At 40.7% G+C, this 19,419-nt stretch overlaps 1 protein-coding gene across 1 annotated transcript in view; it reads right to left on the reverse strand.

Moving 5' to 3' along the window:
* LOC100692553 (dolichyl-diphosphooligosaccharide--protein glycosyltransferase subunit STT3B) overlaps positions 1 to 19,419 on the reverse strand; it is a 96,792-nt gene that overhangs the window by 38,966 nt on the left and 38,407 nt on the right. Inside the window, exon 3 of the mRNA XM_003452429.4 lies at positions 9,435 to 9,722. Within this exon, the coding sequence (XP_003452477.1) occupies positions 9,435 to 9,722 (288 nt within the window). The remainder of the gene's footprint in view (positions 1 to 9,434; positions 9,723 to 19,419) is intronic.

The following is a 19,419-nucleotide window of genomic DNA, read 5'->3' on the forward strand; positions in this document are numbered from 1 at the left end:
AAATTAAGCCAATGACCGAGTGCCTTATACCTGCATCCTATATGAAGGCCGCTGAAAGGCAATAGTTGTGGATGCAAAAAGACTTTAACAAGATGCAAAAAGATTCATTTTGTGACCTGTTGATTCAGATTACCGGTAAGATAAAGTTATTGATCTCAAAAAAGGGCAATTAATTTGTAGCTTATCCACCCAGTACGTTACTTAATTACACCCAAACAAATGTAATGTTATACTATGTATAACATGTATCATTTCATTACTTTTGCGTTTCCTCGTAAAATGACCCGAAGTGCACTCATAATTACCATTTATCTATAAAAACCTTTAGGCTATAGTCCCTAAAGCATTCCCTATTCTAATGAGGACACATGAGGATCTTTCTCTTAGTATTTAGGTATGAACACAAAGCCAACAGCACAAAGCAAAGATGCAAACCAGCACAAAGAGACCTTAAAACGATCGGCAGAGCGATCCTACTTTAAAAATATGAACTGGTAGAAACGGAGGCTTCAGGCTGACTGCTCTTCACTGATTTAGTTATCTGTTGAAGGTCTGCTGAGCTGGGGTCTGCATTCAAAGAGCCGAAGTTGTGTTAGCAGCCTAATGCAGTTCTGTCCTGGATGCAATTTGCACTTTACCATAGTGCCGCCGTCCTTTTGAGCAATAAAATATAAATAAAATGTCCATATCCCTGCTGTAGACAGAAGACTCCGCCTCCATTTTCCTCTTCCGCCAGACGAACTGAAATCTACTGATTGTTGCACCAGTACAAATGAAACGCATACACTGACTAACAATTCCAAAGGATTGATTTCTTGGGAATCGAGAACAGATTCCCATCTCTAATGAGGTCAACAATAAACAATAAGTAGATATGTGAACAAAAATGAACAATCAAAACTAGTTAATCTAAATAGCCCTAGTCCTTAGGCAATGAAGTATCTATTTTGTTCTACACTGGGGTAAAATGTAGCAGCGACCTGAACACAACCTTCCTGAACATAAATGACAAAACATGGTCAAAAAGGGTAATGTTTTTGCCATTTTTAACACCACCTTTCTGCTCTACCGCCATGACTTTGGAGCAGGCATTAACAATACTGCTGAGGGAGTTTCTTAACAAATAACAAGATGATCAAAGAAAGTCTTAAAAGTATTAAATATGACAGGAAAAATAAAAACAAAACACACAATACTGCGCAGGTCGAGGAATTAACCTCTTACCCCTAATATGGCACTATGACGCAGCTATTCAACATTTATCTGGTGCCAGTTTATTCCTGTGAAATTCTTTGAATTCCACATTTTTCATGCATTGAGATTGTCTCACCGTTGGCTCCACTTTCTCATAGGGGCACACTGTTTGTGGGTGTTGTTTTTTTATTTTATTTATTTATGTTTTCAAACGGACTAAGACAGGGAGACAGATAACCACCAGACACTTTACAATCACCAGTTAACTTGACAAGCAGGTCTTCAGACAGGTTAGAACCTAGACACTTCTTGCTGTTTAGCGATGTGTACAACACATCATGCCACCTAACTATATGTTTTATTATCTAACTCATGTAACCGATCTAACTACACTATGAGGTGAGGTTGCAAGGTTAGTTAGTGCGCCACTCTCCCCTACTTTAGCACATGGTTGATGGACTAATTTATATAGTGTTATATTACTCTTACTTAGATACAGGAGCTGGGGCTCAAGCTACCACCAAATTACTGGGGAGGGGGACTTGGTTAATTTCAGAAAACTAAAGTTGACGTCTACGTGGTCCAAAAGACCATTAGAAATATTCAAGTCTTTGAATATTATTATATTATAATAGTACTTATCATAACAGCCACCATCTAGGAATTTTCAAATGGCTAAAAGCTTTAACAAAAAAGTAATCACAAAAGAGTTTATGACTCAGATCTCCTGTGAATGATTTCCCCATAATGGTAAACTCTGCGGCACTATATAGCTTAGTTATACTGTGTTCCCCAACAGGTCCCTGAGGTCATGTGATCAGGGCTTGCTGGTTGTCCATCATACGAGGCTGAAAGGTAAGGTAACTGTGGCCCCCAGACTCTGGAACTCTCTCCCTTTGAGCTTGAGATCTGTGGACTCAGTGGTCTCTTTTAAAAAACGGCTAAAAACTTGTGTTTTTAAACTTGCTTTTGGTTCATTTTGTTCTATGTTTTAGCTTCTGTGAAGCACTTTGTGATTTTTATCTTGAAAGGTGCTATACAAATAAAATTTTACTTTACTTTTTACTTACTTTACTTTCACAATGGAGGATTACTGGTTTCACATGTGGTTTCATAACCCCTGCTCACCACATTTTTTTCCCCCATCCGAAACAGCCAAAGGTTAAACGCCAATCTCAAAGGTTCAAAACACGACTTTAAAAAAAGATGACATCCTGGTAACCATGTCCATCTTTTAAACCATCTATGCTTGCAGCTTGGAAAAGCCCCAGGGGACCTTTTTTGTTTTTCCCCATTCACTGGCATTAGCTTTTTAAAGCACCACCACATTATGCATGAGCACAGTATAATATGAGGATATACCACCCAGTTCAAATTTAATCTCTTTTGACTTTTGAGAAAATGTTATGAGTGTGGTGTTATATGCTGGTCCCAAAAAAAAAAACGTAGCTTGCATTCAGACCTTACATTACAGCAAAGAAAGAAATGCCAGTAACCTGCTGTATCTCTAAAATACACATGAAAGCCTGTACACATGTGTGCATACACATCCCAAATATGTTTGGTTTACCAACACTCACTGCATGTTTGAGGATGTAAACTCTCCCAGTGTTTGCAACAATCATCAGTTCGGTTTCACTCTGCTGAGCCGGTACACACACACACAGACAGCTAGGGCTGTTGTATTGGGATTTAAATTGTAGGCACAACAGCAGAGCTCAGGCAGCCACCTGGACACTAAACTGTAGGAGCATTGCCAGATCAGTGACAGCGAGCGAGTTCAAAAAAAGGGCCACAGAGCTGTCCGCAAGCACGCTCCAGTATAGTGACCCAAGCTACCTTGAAACCGCATGGACAGATTCATCCATACATGATTTGACAAAGTGACATAAACTTGGATGGCTAAATCCACGGATGGATAAAAGGTCCCTTCAAAGCCTGCGGCAACTTCACTGCCAGGCTTCTTACACTGTGACACACGGCACTGAGTCACGGTGTGATGAAATACCTGCATCGCTACTTCTACCTGGATAAAAGCCTCCACGGCTCAAGATGTTTTCCCACTCAAGTAAAACAGAAACCAACACCTTGAAGGTAAAATTAAAAACTGCATAAATAGACAATGTCCTACCATTAGCGCTAAAGATTAGCTGTGGCATGCTCAGTGAAAGCACTTTTCTCATCACTTATTGAACTGGCCTTGTATGAGGAAGGTTACAACACCAGTTTAATTAGCCCTAACACCGGGTTTCAGTACTATTCAGCAGATAAACAGATCACATGATGAAAGGGAAAAAAGCTCCATGTTTGCAATAACATAAAAGATAATAAAATTTCAAAAAACGCTTCAAATTTAATTCTACTTTCAATCCCTGTTGCCTTTTGCAGTTGAGGTCTGTGAAAAATTCCGAATAAATCAAACAGTAAACATGACGAGACAAACAAAAAAAGCCAAGTTTAATAGTTATCTCTTGCAGTTAAGACCAGATGCTTCTTAAACTCAACATGCAAACAATGACATGAAAAGAAAAGGAAAAAGAAAAGAAAAAACACCCCCAAAACTTGGGCCTATATTACACTCCACTGCAAACACAGACAGCTGAATACCCAACAGCTCAGCAGGCATTCCCATTATACTTCTTTGAGGTCCACCATCTGGGGTGCACGAGCAGTTGGAGATGACAAAAATTTCATCATTCAAACTCTAGTAGACGCACGGTATTCAAGGTGGACACGGAATTCAAAGTGGGTTCCAGATGTCATTTTAACATTTGCTGAAACTGTTCTGAAATTAGTGCTGGCTGGCATGACCAAACATCTTGCAGTATATAAAAAGGAAATCTACATTTAAACTCCATTAAGGTAATATATATTTGGCACAAGGCTACAGAGTCAGGCCCCTTAACAAGCTGTCTGCTCTGCTTTTAGATGACCTGTAACGGCACCTTTTGTCACCACTAATTTTAAAGAAAGGCACCATCTGCCTCATTGGTGTTAACGTAACAGCCTCAGTTCTGACTTATTCGCCCAAACTTCTGTCATCAGGAGAATACAGTCGTTCTTCAGCACTGAGTGGAGAACAATGCAATGCATATTTAAAGCACATGGAAATACAGGGGAAATTATGAATGGCAGATCCAGCAGCTTTACCTGAAATGTTCTTATTTCTGTTTAGGACCTGCAACAGCTGATTCTGTTGACGCTATGCAGTTTCTCCACATGAATTTATTCAAGCTCATGTAGAGAGATTGTACAGTGGCTTGCAAAAGTATTCGGCCCCCTTGAACTTTTCCACATTTTGTCACATTACAGCCACAAACATGAATCAATTTTATTGGAATTCCACGTGAAAGACCAATACAAAGTGGTGTACACGTGAGAAGTGGAACGAAAATCATACATGATTCCAAACATTTTTTACAAATAAATAACTGAAAAGTGGGGTGTGCGTAATTATTCAGCCCCCTGAGTCAATACTTTGTAGAACCACCTTTTGCTGCAATTACAGCTGCCAGTCTTTTAGGGTATGTCTCTACCAGCTTTGCACATCTAGCGACTGAAATTCTTGCCCATTCTTCTTTGCAAAACAGCTCCAGCTTAGTCAGATTAGATGGAAAGTGTTTGTGAACAGCAGTTGTCAGATCTTGCCACAGATTCTAGATTGGATTTAGACACCAGACAGGTCAGGGATAAAGTTATTGAGAAATTTAAAGCAGGCTTAGGCTACAAAAAGATTTCCCAACCCTTGAACATCCCACGGAGCACTGTTCAAGCCATCATTCAGAAATGGAAGGAGTATGGCACAACTGTAAACCTACCAAGACAAGGCCGTCCACCTAAACTCACAGGCCGAACAAGGAGAGCGCTGATCAGTGATCAGCCAACAGGCCCATGGTGACTCTGGACGAGCTGCAGAGATCTACAGCTCAGGTTGGGGAATCTGTCCATAGGACAACTATTAGTCGTGCACTGCACAAAGTTGGCCTTTATGGAAGAGTGGCAAGAAGAAAGCCATTGTTAACAGAAAACCATAAGAAGTCCCGTTTGCAGTTTGCCACAAGCCGTGTGGGGGACACAGCAAACATGTGGAAGAAGGTGCTCTGGTCAGATGAGACCAAAATGGAACTTTTTGGCCAAAATGCAAAACGCTATGTGTGGCAGAAAACTAACACTGCACATCACTCTGAACACACCATCCCCACTGTCAAATATGGTGGTGGCAGCATCATGCTCTGGGGGTGCTTCTCTTCAGCAGGGACAGGGAAGCTGGTCAGAGTTGATGGGAAGATGGATGGAGCCAAATACAGGACAATCTTGGAAGAAAACCTCTTGGAGTCTGCAAAAGACTTGAGACTGGGGCGGAGGTTCACCTTCCAGCAGGACAACGACCCTAAACATAAAGCCAGGGCAACAATGGAATGGTTTAAAACAAAACATACCCATGTCTTAGAATGGCCCAGTCAAAGTCCAGATCTAAATCCAATCGAGAGTCTGTGGCAAGATCTGAAAAGTGCTGTTCACAAACGCTGTCCATCTAATCTGACTGAGCTGGAGCTGTTTTGCAAAGAAGAATGGGCAAGAATTTCAGTCTGTAGATGTGCAAAGCTGGTAGAGACATACCCTAAAAGACTGGCAGCTGTAATTGCAGCAAAAGGTGGTTCTACAAAGTATTGACTCAGGGGGCTGAATAATTACGCACACCCCACTTTTCAGTTATTTATTTGTAAAAAATGTTTGGAATCATGCATGATTTCAATTCCACTTCTCACGTGTACACCACTTTGTATTGGTCTTTCACGTGGAATTCCAATAAAACTGATTCATGTTTGTGGCTGTAATGTGACAAAATGTGGAAAAGTTCAAGGGGGCCGAATACTTTTGCAAGCCACTGTAAATCAAGCAGGGTGCTACTCATAAGCTTAATAAGCTTTACTGTTCAATCTGTCAAAATAAAATGTGAATTCATTAATTTCACTGATTGATTCTAAACAAAAAATTACAACATTGTTAACTGGCTTAAAAATGTCTTCATTATAACTTACTTAATAAACACATTTACAGAATAATTTTCAGTTTTGTTTAAAAGCTGTCATTAAAACGCCTTCATGCACACAGAGCCAATGTGAAAACAACCCACAACCTTAGTTGGCATGTTTACCAGTTACATATCTGCAATGCTCAGGAACACATGCTTCTGCTCTTATTGTGTGTGTGTGTGTGTGTGGGTGTGGGTGTGGGTGGGTGGGTGTGTGTGTGTGTGTGTGTGTGTGTGTGTGTGTGTGGGGTTAGGTTTAACAGTAGCCTCTCAACTTGCCACTGTGCTGTGCAGTAATTGACTCAGGCCAGCGTGAGCTGAGACAGAACATTTGTCCTGAACGCTTTATGTGCAGTGATGTACAGCATTCAAATTCGCATCTGCATAATTGTGTGACTCCTGCAGGCTGTATAGAGCTTTGAGCCATGAAGACATTTTTTAAAATCAGTTGCATGTGGTTGAATTACATCACCGAAATAATGAAAAATAGGGTTTTCTAAATAAATTGGTTATATAAATATGTTACATTTGTCTGCCACATTTCTGTGAATCTCATATACTGGATGTGAACCAGCCAGGAATTACGTCTTCCTACAATCGCGCAGCTACATTCAGTCAATAATAGACATGTGGCTTATATGCATAAGTCCCCTGGCCCCAATAGGATTGTAGCATTCTATCATGTAGTAATCTTTCTAGATAATACCAAAGCTTCTAAGCAGAAAAAAAGAAACTCCTGTGTCATTTGCCAAAGTAAACTGTGCTGCAGAATCAAAGGAAACGCACAGAGAATCCCCAACAACGAATTAAACCTGGGATGCTATTGTAATTACATTACTGTTTTCATTTATGTTGTCTAATGTAAGGTTTAAAGATTAAACCCAAAGATAAAGGCTAATGATGGTGTCAAACACCGTGTGTTATAGCTGCTTAGGTTTACAGCCAGCCATGGTAAACACAAATGACAGACTCATGAAGGAGCAAGTTTTCGTGGTAGTCGATGGAGGCCTGTAGAAAAACTAAGTACTAAGTCCAATGATTCAGCAACCCGTAAAACCACCTTTAGCCACAATAACTTGAACTAATCATTTTCTCTATGTCTTTATCAGTCTCACATCACCTGGCAACCAGTCGAAACAAGCCATGCTTGTTCACTCTTTTGCGGCTGAACAACTATGACTTGTTCGACATGACAGTTCAAGACTGCACTGTGATGAACTTTAACATTTAACATGACAACTCAAGCCTGCAGAGTCTGAGATGTAGCTCCTGGGTGTTTTTTTGTTGTTTTGTTTTGGCTGTTTTTGAGCATTGCAAAATCTGACAAAAACTGCCAAAACATCTGCTTTTATAGAGGGGCTCACACCAGCTGATGAGCACTCACTGACTGTATTTGATTAGCAGAACCTGTTATTTACCGCTTAGTTCCTATGGAAGCAGTAGGGTAAGTTCAATTTCCTCTTTTCTCATGCATATTTGAGAGAAAGATTTGCAAGAAGAGGCAGAAACAGAGGCCTGTAAGAGTTGCTATCTGCAAAAACTGTCTTCCAATCAATTCCATGTCTTCAGTGATCACTTTTATATTGATAAAATCTACAATATTAAATTTGTCCTCCCTGAAAATACCCCCGCCATTTTCATTTGACACCTACTCAGCACAGGTTAACTGCAGAGGTGGGTAATTGCTTCTCTGTAGCCTGCAGCCTTTATATTCTATCCCTGCAGTCCACAGGAACACGAGGTGATTTCATTAATAGAAAATAATTTTATGGACTCAATGGGATGGCACAATACTGTATGAACAGGAAGCACTGTATGCTCACTTTGTGCTAATGAAAGGCAGTAATATTTACGTTTTCAAAGAATCTGGAGCTCTTCTCCAATAATTCTCTACTCAGCACTGAAAACTGGACTGACCCTGAATTTTATGTTCCTCATAGCAGAATGATGACTAACAGGGATGCCTTTCAAGTCTGATATGTTGGAAGCATATAGCAAGGACTACATAATGCCACTTTCATGACTTTCATTTCATTTTGTGACGCGTCTGTTGCATTTTTTTCCTTCCTCTCTCATCTCCGTTAGCACTTTAACCTTGAATTCCATCTTTTGCTACTTAAACATCATTTCTGCATGGACTTCTTCCATCATCTGCTCTTAATCTGTATTTCTATGTGGCCAATAGAAGCTCAGCTCAGCTCTTTAATGTCAAGAGAAACCCAGTTATGGAGAAAGACACAATTACTTCCATTTTCAATAAGCTGGAAATATTAAATTTTTTCTATCTTAGGATGAGTTTAAGCAAAGCAGGGGAAACGTCAGTGAACAGATACAGCTCAATACAGAATAAAAAAATCTGCAGTACTTGTCAAGGTCAACTCCAATAACAAGGAAGAAGTGGATGCTGATAAAACTGTTTGCAAAGCAGAGCTCTTCATTTTCACACAGACAAATACAAACACGCTCATATACAAAGGCACACGAGATGCATTCTTAGTAAGAAAGCTGCAGGGCTGAAAGGCAGCTGCTGATGCAACTGAAAGAGTGGACAGACTGAAAGTAAAGTCTGTTTCAGGCATCTTTCAACTTGAAAAGCTTGTTCCTTCCACCTGCTGTGGAAAAATATGTTGCAATGCAGTTGCTGCAAACATTCAGGCTGTATTTTTTTAAAAAAAACAAAAGACACTCTCCTCATCTGCTTTGTTAGCTCAAGGATAGGCTGCATTTATTGAAGTAAAAAAATAAAATAAATAAATTGTTGAAGGCAGGGGAAAAAAACGAAATAAAACAAGGTTAGCCGCTTTATGAACAAACACTCCGTTCGTTTCATGCATTTTTAAAAAGGAAAGGAAATTGGGAGAGGGGATATTCAACCTTTAAAAGGGAGATCTTGTCAATTCTACTCTTAAAGGTCATCATATTGTGAAGGTTTTATGGTGCAGCATGTCGTTTCCAGGGCTTCACGTGGTGCACAAAGAAGCCTAGTGTGCCTTTCAAGGTTGTGGATAAATAATTCAACATTTATGAAAAGTAAGATTTGAAAGTGGGGCTACTTTTGTGGCTACATAAAGCCTGTTCTTTTGTAAAAGTGACAAAATCCTCCCAAAAGAGTGAGCATGAATCTGATTCCCCACAAAGAAGTTTAAACTGTCTCCCCTGTACAATAGGATTCCTCCTTACGGCACTTTTAAGTCGGTGAACTTACCCAGAGGTAGTAGGTGAACTGCAGGGCGAAGATGGCGATGCCCTCATTGTCAAAGGAGCCGGCGACGGAGCGAGAGATATAACCGGGGACGATGGCGATGAAGCAGGCTGCCAGCAGCCCGGCACCCTGGTTCCACAGCTCCCGGGTTAGCAGGAAGGTGGAGATGGCGGTCAGGCCGCTGAACACAGGTGCAAGAAAGACGCACACGTCACGGATGTGGACGGTGATGTGGAGCATGTTGAGCACGTAGTGGATAAGGCCTGCAGTCGCCATGAGCCCTGGGTACACCTGAGGGAAGGTTTAAAAAAAAACAAAACAAAAAAAACAGAAGAAGAGTCTGTGAGAAACAGAAAGAGGAAATAAAACCAGAACAGAGAAGCCTCAACATCTATAGTAACACAAGTTAAAGTAACACTGTTAAGTCAGACTATTTTTTCCCCCTTTACACATTTTTGGCGCCTACCAAAGAAATTTTAGCCAGCTCCAAAGGAAACTGCACTTCACCTCCCAACATTTTTTAAACAGAGGTTGAATTTACTCAAGCAGATTTCTTAAGTAACACACAGATTTCTCTCGCACAAAGGAAAAAGGCTCCCTGCCTTTCCTGAAATGACCAGGTATGTGCTGCACAATTATTCTGTTATCCATGTTGACAGAGAGGGAAAAGTAAAGTGCAGAGAGTTGATTTGTTCTATCAATTGAGAGTAGAGAGGTATGGATTGCCTTTTCTGTAAACCTTGGGACAGATGAGAACAGCACCTGTAATCGTGATGACCTTACACGACGACAGTCAGAACCATATCCTGAAAACGCTTAGAGGATTTACTTAAAAATACAAATATAAGGTTAAAAAAAAAAAAAAAGATGCACATTTTTATCAAAAGACTAAAGTTAAATCAACATCAGAAGCCAAATTAAAAATGGTTCCAATAGCTTCCAATTGGCAGGGGGGTGGCATCAGGCTTTTCTTGTCTCCCATTGAACAGATGCTCAAATGAGACCTCTCCCTCCCTGAACCTCAGTGCGAGCCTCTAGTCGTGGGAATACTCGTTGTATTAGTGAAAGCTGCTAATTCTCTTAAGATTAAATGACTTGAGGTGAATCGCAGCTCTAATGTGTTCATTTTCCACATTCTCTCACTAATTAAGCGCTGCATACAAAAATCTACGTCTCCGTCTGCTGTGTGTTCAGACAAATTGTGGAAAAATGGAAGGCGTAACTCGTGAATAATTTTAAGCTGCTTGCGAGAGGATTTAACGTGGACTCGTACCACATCGAACGCACGTACATTTCAGGACTCAGATATAATGTAATATAAAAACATTAGAGGAGAAACTTAGAAGAGTTAGAGAAGAAAGAGGACAGTTCCATGACCCACATCTATTCTGGGCCATGATGTTGATATAGAGGGTGAGTACAAGTACCTGGGCATCCATATTAACAACAGGCCAACACAGAGCCTGTGTATAAAAGAAAAGAGGGAGGAAAGCTCCATTACCTTACCCAGTGAGCAGGTTCTATTACCTAAGGAAGCTGAGATCCTTAAATGTGTGCCGCAAAATGATGGATATTTTCCAGTCAGTCGGTTGTGGCAAGTGCAGCGTACTTTGCTGTGGTCTGCTGGGGGGAGCAGAGTCTGAGCTGATGACAGCAACAGACTAGATAAACTGATTATGAAGGCTGGCTCTGTGATTGGCCATAAACAGTACACTTCTGAAGCTGCGTTGGAGAGGAGGTCACTGAACTGACCGTTATCCATCATGGATTGCAGCGACCACACTACTTACTGATCAGGCTTCTCTAACTAATCTAATTTGATCATTATTACTACTATTACTACATCATTTACATTTAGGAAAATGGGAAATAGGTCCATTGTAACATGCGTAAACACACATGGAAATAGAGCTTGTACAATTTAATCGAGTCGATATCTGATAACTTTAACGTATAATATGAATACCTTTATTCTTCAACGCAGCCCAAACTCTCTTAGACAGGCTTTCTTGTAATTTATTTAAGTAGTCTTCAGGAATAATTCTCCTTGTTCAATTCAGTCATGATGATGATGATGATGATGATGATGATGATGATGATGATGATGATGATGATGATGTTAAGGCTCTGGGGAGGCCAATCCATGACTGATACTAATCAATTTTGTGTTCGTCTATCCAGGTATCCTTTTTTCTGCACTGAATGTGCTACTGTATGGTGGATTGAAATCTGATCATACTTTTCTACATTCATAATTCCATTAACTTTGAAAAAATCCAACATCACTGGCTGAAATGCAGCTAAAGACCACGGAAGAGCTGCACCGTGTTTTATAGACAGCTATAAACATTCCTTGTTAGTCCTGTCCTTCTCTGTACATACTGATAATTTGGATTCACCACTTCATAAAACCTGTTTTCACTGCTTGTCTAGTTCTTGTGTAATTTGGCACACCTCAGCCTTTTCTCCTCGATTTCCTGCCTTAAGATTGACTTACTAACAGCCGACCTTCCACTGAGACCATTTCAGATGAAGCTTTGTTGAATGGTAGATTGATCAGTGGAAGGTCTTGCGTCAGGTCTTTGCTAGATTATTTTTTGCCCCATTTCTTAAGGACATGTCTTTCAAGTACTGTTCATCTGCCATAGACTTTTTTTGGACTGCCAAATTTTCAACTAACGGCTCTTTGGAAATCCCTTTTTTGTGCAAAAATATGATTTTATACTTGTCAAACTGTTATCTCTGGCATTTTGTAGATTCTTTGTATATTTAACTAAAGAGATAAAACACAAATTATGTGTTCTCTTTCAAGCCTTCCTCGGTATTTCACTATGGGAAGCACCCTCTGGCATGACCAATTGTGGAAGTTCCACTACTACAAGCACATCAGACAGACCAGTGACTTCAAGGACATGGGGTCTCCCGACGCCCTTTATAGCAGCCTTTGTAGAAGGCTGTTAATAACAAACTGCCTAAAGATACAATTTAAAATTGATTCCTTGCCAAGTTGTCAATTATGTGTATGTGCACAACACTGTTTCATCCTTTGAGTAATGTATCTTTTCAAGCTTGAATGATTCACAAGTCAAAAACAACCCATTCCCCTAAAAATGGTCACTGACAAGGCCCTTCAGAAAGCCCAGAAGTATTGCCTCTGGCTCCTTGGAAACAAAAAAGAAAAGAGTATGGGCTCAAGACTTTTGCACAACACTGCATTTCTCATTTCATTAGGTCAAAACTTCAGCGAGATTAAACAGGAGGTAATGTGGCCGTTAACAAGCTCCATTAATGATGAACACGAGTTACTGATGGGCATTTAGGCACCAAACACCAGCACGCACTGCCACAGAGCCAGCACTGTTTATTACATATTACAGGGGCAGCAACGAAAATAAATATTCAGCTCAGCTAATGCTAACTGCAAATAACCAAATTAAATTAACTAAACTACATTGGCCTTGAATCACACTGGGCACAATTAAAGGTCTAAACAATTATTTCTGCCATCAATTTGTTGATTATGTCATTAATAAATCACAGAATCTCTTTTCTCTCTGTTCTCCATTTTAGTCAAACACTAGAAAACTGGGATGAAAAGGAAAAAGGAATTATTTTTGCTTGCATACAGAAAAATCGAGGGTCAAGTGTTGCCACGCATGGTGTCAACAAGAATGTTATTATTAAAGCCATCAAAGATGGGGCCTGAGTGGGCGAGGCTTAATGCCCTTGTCTCATTTATATGAGAGCAGATCCAATTAGAGCGTTGTGCAGTGCAATGTGGACGTCTGAAATAAGAAGCAAAATAAAGGTTATGTTTAATGTGTGAGTGGTCCTTAATGCATTTCCACTGTAGGCCCACTCCATACGCTACTGCTAATAAACTTAGGTCTTCACATGTCTAATTAGCCAATGCCTAGAAGACCAAGCTACACCAGCTAATCTACATGTGCATAAATCAACCACATCTCATCTCGTAGCTCTGAGGATTGGACAACCGTCCATTATTACCCATTCTAAACTGTCGTATGGCCCAGGTCCCCTCAAATACACAAATATGACTAAAGCTGTTCATCATAGTCAAGGATATTTAGCAATGAGGTCTGGCTTGAAAGAAATCTTTGTACATAAATTTAATCAACACTTCTCTAAACTGGCATTCAACAAAGCACAAGGCGGCTTGCTCATTTTGAAAACAGCATCAACTAAAACTGTCAAAAGGCGTTACAAAAACGCACTTGAGTCATTGTCATTACGGTAACAAAGAGCGGTTTATTGGATTGACAGGCTGCTGTTGTTCTGGACTGTCACATTAGAGAAGCCTTCCTTCCTTATCTGTGGCACAGGAGAAAGAGCAACTGGCAGTCATCCTCTGGGGAGTGGAGGCTGGGTGGGAGTGAAAAGGGGGAAATAAAAAGGGAGAGGGCAGCTGGACTGGCGTGAGCATAAAGGCACTCAACTGTCACATTTACTGACATCGGCTCATCTTTCTTCCGAACGGTCTGACCCGTCTCAGTGCTTAGAGACTTAATGCTATCATACACAATTAATGCAGACTGTCAGGATCATCTGTCTAATTTTGAATAAAGGGCGGTGGAGGGGAGTGTAAGGATGAGACTGGAAGCATAGTAGATGTGTGAAAGGCAGAGGCAGGCAGAGAAAAGATATGATGAAAGATAGAGAGCCAGTAAGGCTCATGAGAAGAGGAGGAGACTGTGAGCTGTATATACTGAAAGGTGAGCCCAGGTAGGTCAAACAGAGCGAATGTAACATTAGCAAAGGTGTTTTCGTGAATCCTACCTGGCGTCAGAGGTCACAGGAAGTAGAATCACTGTTAAAATGTCAAACCCAGACGGGCTGTTTAAAATGACGGCAGAATGCAACTTTGTAATTCACAAAATTTTGAATTTCATTCTCCACTCCCAAGTTTCCTAAACAACAGCCATTGATTGCATTTACGGGCTCGCTGCACCAGTCTGAGATGAACCCAGCACTTGTCCACACCCCTGCATGTTCTAAAAGCATAGGCTTGATGCAAATAAGAGCTCTCACACATTCGTTTTATGATTTCAAAAGCAGTGTGGGAGTAAAAGTAAATGCCCTCCTTCCCTGAAGCCTGTCTATGTTCATAAAATTATCTCGCTCAGTCATGCAAACAAGTGGGATTTTCACGATAAACCTACACACCAAATAAGCGAGCGCCTCTCTGTTACTCCAGCAACTGGCATCACTGTGCCCCTGAGCAAGGCACTGTTTGCAGCCGACTTTAAGTGTTGAACAGTGTTTAAAATGTTGTATAAATGTTGACAAATCCCACCTCTGCTTCCAACTGTGAAGCTGCTGTTTGACACTGCAATCTTCTTTCGACTGCTCCCTTTAGGGGTCGCCACAGCAGACTATTTGCATCCATCTCACCCTCTCTCCAGCATCTACTGTCACACCAAACCTCCTCCCCTACATTTTCTCCCTGGCAGCTCCATATTCAGCACCCTTTGTACAATTCCCCACCAGCCCTCCAGTGTACATGTCTGCGAACCTCTTAACCTTCTCATTTCCAGTCCTGTTCCTCTTAGTCACTTCCACTGAAAATCTTAATGTCACTCTGGCACCTCCAGCTCTACTTCCCACCTTTTGTCAGTGCCACCGTCTCCAAATCATAAATCATACGTGCTCCCACTTCCATCTTGTTTACCTTCCCTTTAGCCACTATTTTTCTCTTACAACTCCAAAACACTCCTGACACAGGTCTCTACCCACCACTCCACTTGTGCACTGTCCACACCCCCTGGGTATATAAACTCATCTACAGCACTTCCTCTACTCCTTGCATCATCACCTTTCTGTCTTACTCTACTTCACAGACATGTATTTTGTCTTGCTTCTACCCATTTCCTTTCCATGTCTCTCCAGAGCATACCTCCACCTCCTCAGACTCTTTCACCTGCTCCCCACTCTCACTACAGATCACAATGTCATCAGCAAACATCACAGCCCACAGAGACTCCTGCCTGACCTCATCTGTTACCCTGTCCATCACCACTGCAAGCAAGCAACAGCTCAGTCGATCCCTGATGCAAACCCATCCCTTAATAAACCCATCTGTCTCTCTAAGCAATAAAATAATAATCAAGAATAATTTAGTTATTTTTCAGTTATTTTAATGCAATCTCAGATGTGCTTAAATTTGCATTTCCTTAGCTTTCAGATTGCTCTCTCTCTCTTATTCAGACACTTTGGAGAAAAGGTCATAATCATGCTTTTTATGCTATTTGCATTTATTCCTGCAAAGTCTGATCCAGTTAGATGAAGGAAAACAAAAAAAGTAATTTATTTTAATAAGAAAAATAGTTTGAATATGTCTAGTTGCAAAAGGGCCATAGTTCTATCAGATGCATCAATCCCTACGCATCAACTCCTAGACTCTGCACATTTACATGTGATACGGAGACATTTGCATTTAGTGTGGCCAATTAAATGACCCACCCATCTGCTAAAGAAATGGCTGTACATCTTATAAGGGGAAATGTCACCTGCCATCTGCCACTAAACGTTTTCCAAGTCCACTGTGGGTTACAGCGGACTGTTTTGTGTAGCCTGAGTATGTAAATCTTAAAGGGAGCCACAGTAATGCCCCGGGATATCTGGGCATTTTAACAAACAGGGGATTAGTATGCATCTGGTAAGCTAGTGAGTATTTACATCAGCAAGACTATGCATAAGAGATTGACTTAAAACAAAACACAATGCTAATGTTCACAGTGAGGATGCAACATGTCATTTATGTAGCGCAACAGTGTGGCTCACTGACAGTGACACAGTTTGGGGGCAAATGAAGCGCTATGGCGCAGAGAAATATGCTATATCAGGCCTCGGCTTACACACAGATCTTGCTGGAAGGATGAATTCATTATTCATTTCTGCATTTTCAAGGGATTTGTTGACAATGATAAAAAAAAGAAATACAATATCTTCACTTTTTGCAATGCCATGACCATCCCGCTGCAGTGCATCTTTTAGTCTTTAACATTTTTCTTCCAGTCAGACTAATTAATTTGGTTGCCAAAGCACCTTGTGAAGCTGTATATTAGTTCCAGCATGCTTTATGTGAATTCATTCCAGCAGTATAAGTATCATCCCTGGGGATCCAGAATCAGGCATTTTAAAAATGTCAAATAAAAAAAAAAAAAGGTATGAAGTAACAATCATCTACAGACAATGTTCAAAATAATAACGCTGCAAGTACTACATGACCTCTGTAATTGCAGACAGTGCAACACATACCTTAGGCCCCAACAGAATCGCTCCACAAATTATACCCACTGAAATGGCTGCAGTCACTCTTCATAACCACTCAGCACAACACTTCCAAGAAAAGTTCAGAAACAACACAGGCAGGATCTTGCATCAGCTTGAGCCTGTGTGTTTTAGTTAGGCTAGATTTGTCATACTTTTATGTCCTACATAATACAGCGGTTAGAAATCAAACTGACCTTAATTCTATTCTCATGATTTAAATGTTAGGGTTTTGTTTGTTTAATGGCAGAACATCGACATTTGGAACAAGCTTAATATTAATAAAACAAATGGCAAATAGAAGGAAAGTATACCAGAAATGAAGTTATAAAGCACTCATAAAATGCACCGTCTGTCTGCCAACTTCTAATCTCCAGCTGTGATACTGCTCAAGCCCATGTATGTTCTCCCTTTGCAAATTGCTTTAGCTTTAGTCTGCTGAGAACATTAAAATATTTATAGTAATGTCCAACTGGAAAATGAAATTAATCATCAGTGAAACTACATTGAGCAGAAAGGAGTTTTGCAAAAGACTGCAGCGTGTAAATTACTCTACGATCATTTCCTGTTTTGACTCATACGCCATCAATATAATCCAAATGTGCAGAAGAAGAACCTCAGCTCTGTGTGCATTTATATTTATGCTGAAGATAATGCAATGTACAGTCCGGGAATCTTGTTGATGTCATGATTAGACGAGTAATCTGAACTGGAAGTCTTAAATTAATTTTCATGAGTTTCAGCTTCCACCCTCTGGGTACACGGCTTAGCCCAAGCGTCCATGTACTGAAACAGAAGCAGAGCATCCATTATTACAGGCTAGGCTTGTCATGTGCAATTACCAGAATCTGATGGTAATTGCTTATGACAGATGAATCCTGATGGATAGGTTTGGGATTTTTAATTCCTTGGATCGCTTGTGCAGGAGTGAAAACTATATTCAAATATCAGCATGTAGAATGTCTTCCAGCTCCAGCCCTGGACGTTGTTTGGTACTACAGTAACATAAATTTGAATAAAAGCACAGCATTAACATGCCTCGTTGTCTCGACTATGTGCAGGAACTCGCTAATCAGAGGGAAAGAGACAGGAGTCGCACAACAGGCTCCAAGGGTCAGGCTCTAGCTCAGCGTTTTACCTGAACTAGTAATCGAGGTAAGAATTCATTTCCACATTTATCTGGCACTAAGGACCTAGATTCTGTAGTCCTGTTGCACCATTAGCTAGAGCAATTATAGCTCAGAGTGTAACCCTAGTGTGTCCATGAAGCTTGGTTGAGAGAACAGACAGCAGGTGGGGATGTTAAGGAGGAAAGGGAGATAGAAAGGCCAAAGGTATTTAACTCACACAGACATCACTGTTCACAGGATACAGGGCTGAGAAGATGAGGCTGGGAGACGAGGTGCACAGACGAGGGAATCGGGGAAATGGGAGACGCATTTTGTGGAATCATCATATCCCATTTTTCACCGAAAAAGTTCAATATTTTATCGTAATCATGTTGCTGGTCAGTGGGGAGGGCACGGCAGCCGAGGGGAATCTGTCAAGTTAACGGTTAACTGTTGTTCCTGGATTGTGACTTAAATCCATGCTCTTTGGTGGAGGCTTATGGGGCTCTATGGCATCCTTGAACTGCCAAGCCTGACTTTAGTACCCTTGAAATACTTCTCCACACTGCATATAGGCAGGCCTGCATGGAGGTAGCTTTGATATGTTTACGCAACAGCTTCTTTGTTCTTGTATGTAGTAAGCTTGTGTTTGTTTTTATCCCTGTATTGAACCCTATGTGCTGACAGGATCAAATGGGCATCTCGATGTGCTGGTCGACCTATGTGTGAGCCTCTGTGTGTTCTGCCACCAATCCAGGTCAGGGTCATGCAATGCAAATGTATCTCAGTCTTTTTAAAAATCAGGACATTGCAGCATCAAGCGTACTATTTCCAGGCTAGGTACGATGCAGAATTCCTCTAGCTTATGTCCTGTTGCCCTGAGATTTTTTGCAAGGCAGACTCTAAACACTAAAAGTTTTCTTCAACCTTATCCTTAAGATTAGAAGACTCATTAAAGTAGTGTAAATCTATTCTTTCAGGACCAATTTGACTCTCAGTATCAGGCTTCATCTTACTCTCCTTCATGATTACAACTTCACTGTGTCACACATGGGCCAGAAAGTTGCTCCCAAGTTGAAAGGGAGCAATCTAATATAGTGCCACGGCCTCAGCGTTAGTTGCTGACACTTATCTCAACCCCTTTTAGTCTGATGCAGAGCGAGCTAGTTCACACTTGAGGTCACTGTCTGATTAAACAAACTGCAAGACACATTCAGCAAAATATAGTGCTGCAATGCTCAAGTGACCAAACTGGAAACTACCGGCTGAATTTAAATCAGCCATTAAAATAAAAGAGATGCGGAGACAAGGCAACACTTTGGTGGAAACACAAAGAGGATGAAACACTTGTCTGAGCTGATTTAGTAAAACAACTTAAAATTGAGGGGGGAAAAGGCAACTATTTAGAAAGGTTATCCTTGGGGTCAATTTCAAACGCAGTTTGTTCGGCCTTCGGAAATGTAAACGCTTGCCTCTGTGTTTTACATCAAACACCTAAAGCAATATGCAGAACATTGACCTTCAGCTTGGAAAAGTTGTGGTTGGAAATAATGATTGCTTTTTAGCCTTTTCTGATACACACTCAGGTC

Source organism: Oreochromis niloticus, linkage group LG22 (genome assembly GCF_001858045.2).
Source record: "Oreochromis niloticus isolate F11D_XX linkage group LG22, O_niloticus_UMD_NMBU, whole genome shotgun sequence".
Classification (NCBI taxonomy): domain Eukaryota; kingdom Metazoa; phylum Chordata; class Actinopteri; order Cichliformes; family Cichlidae; genus Oreochromis; species Oreochromis niloticus.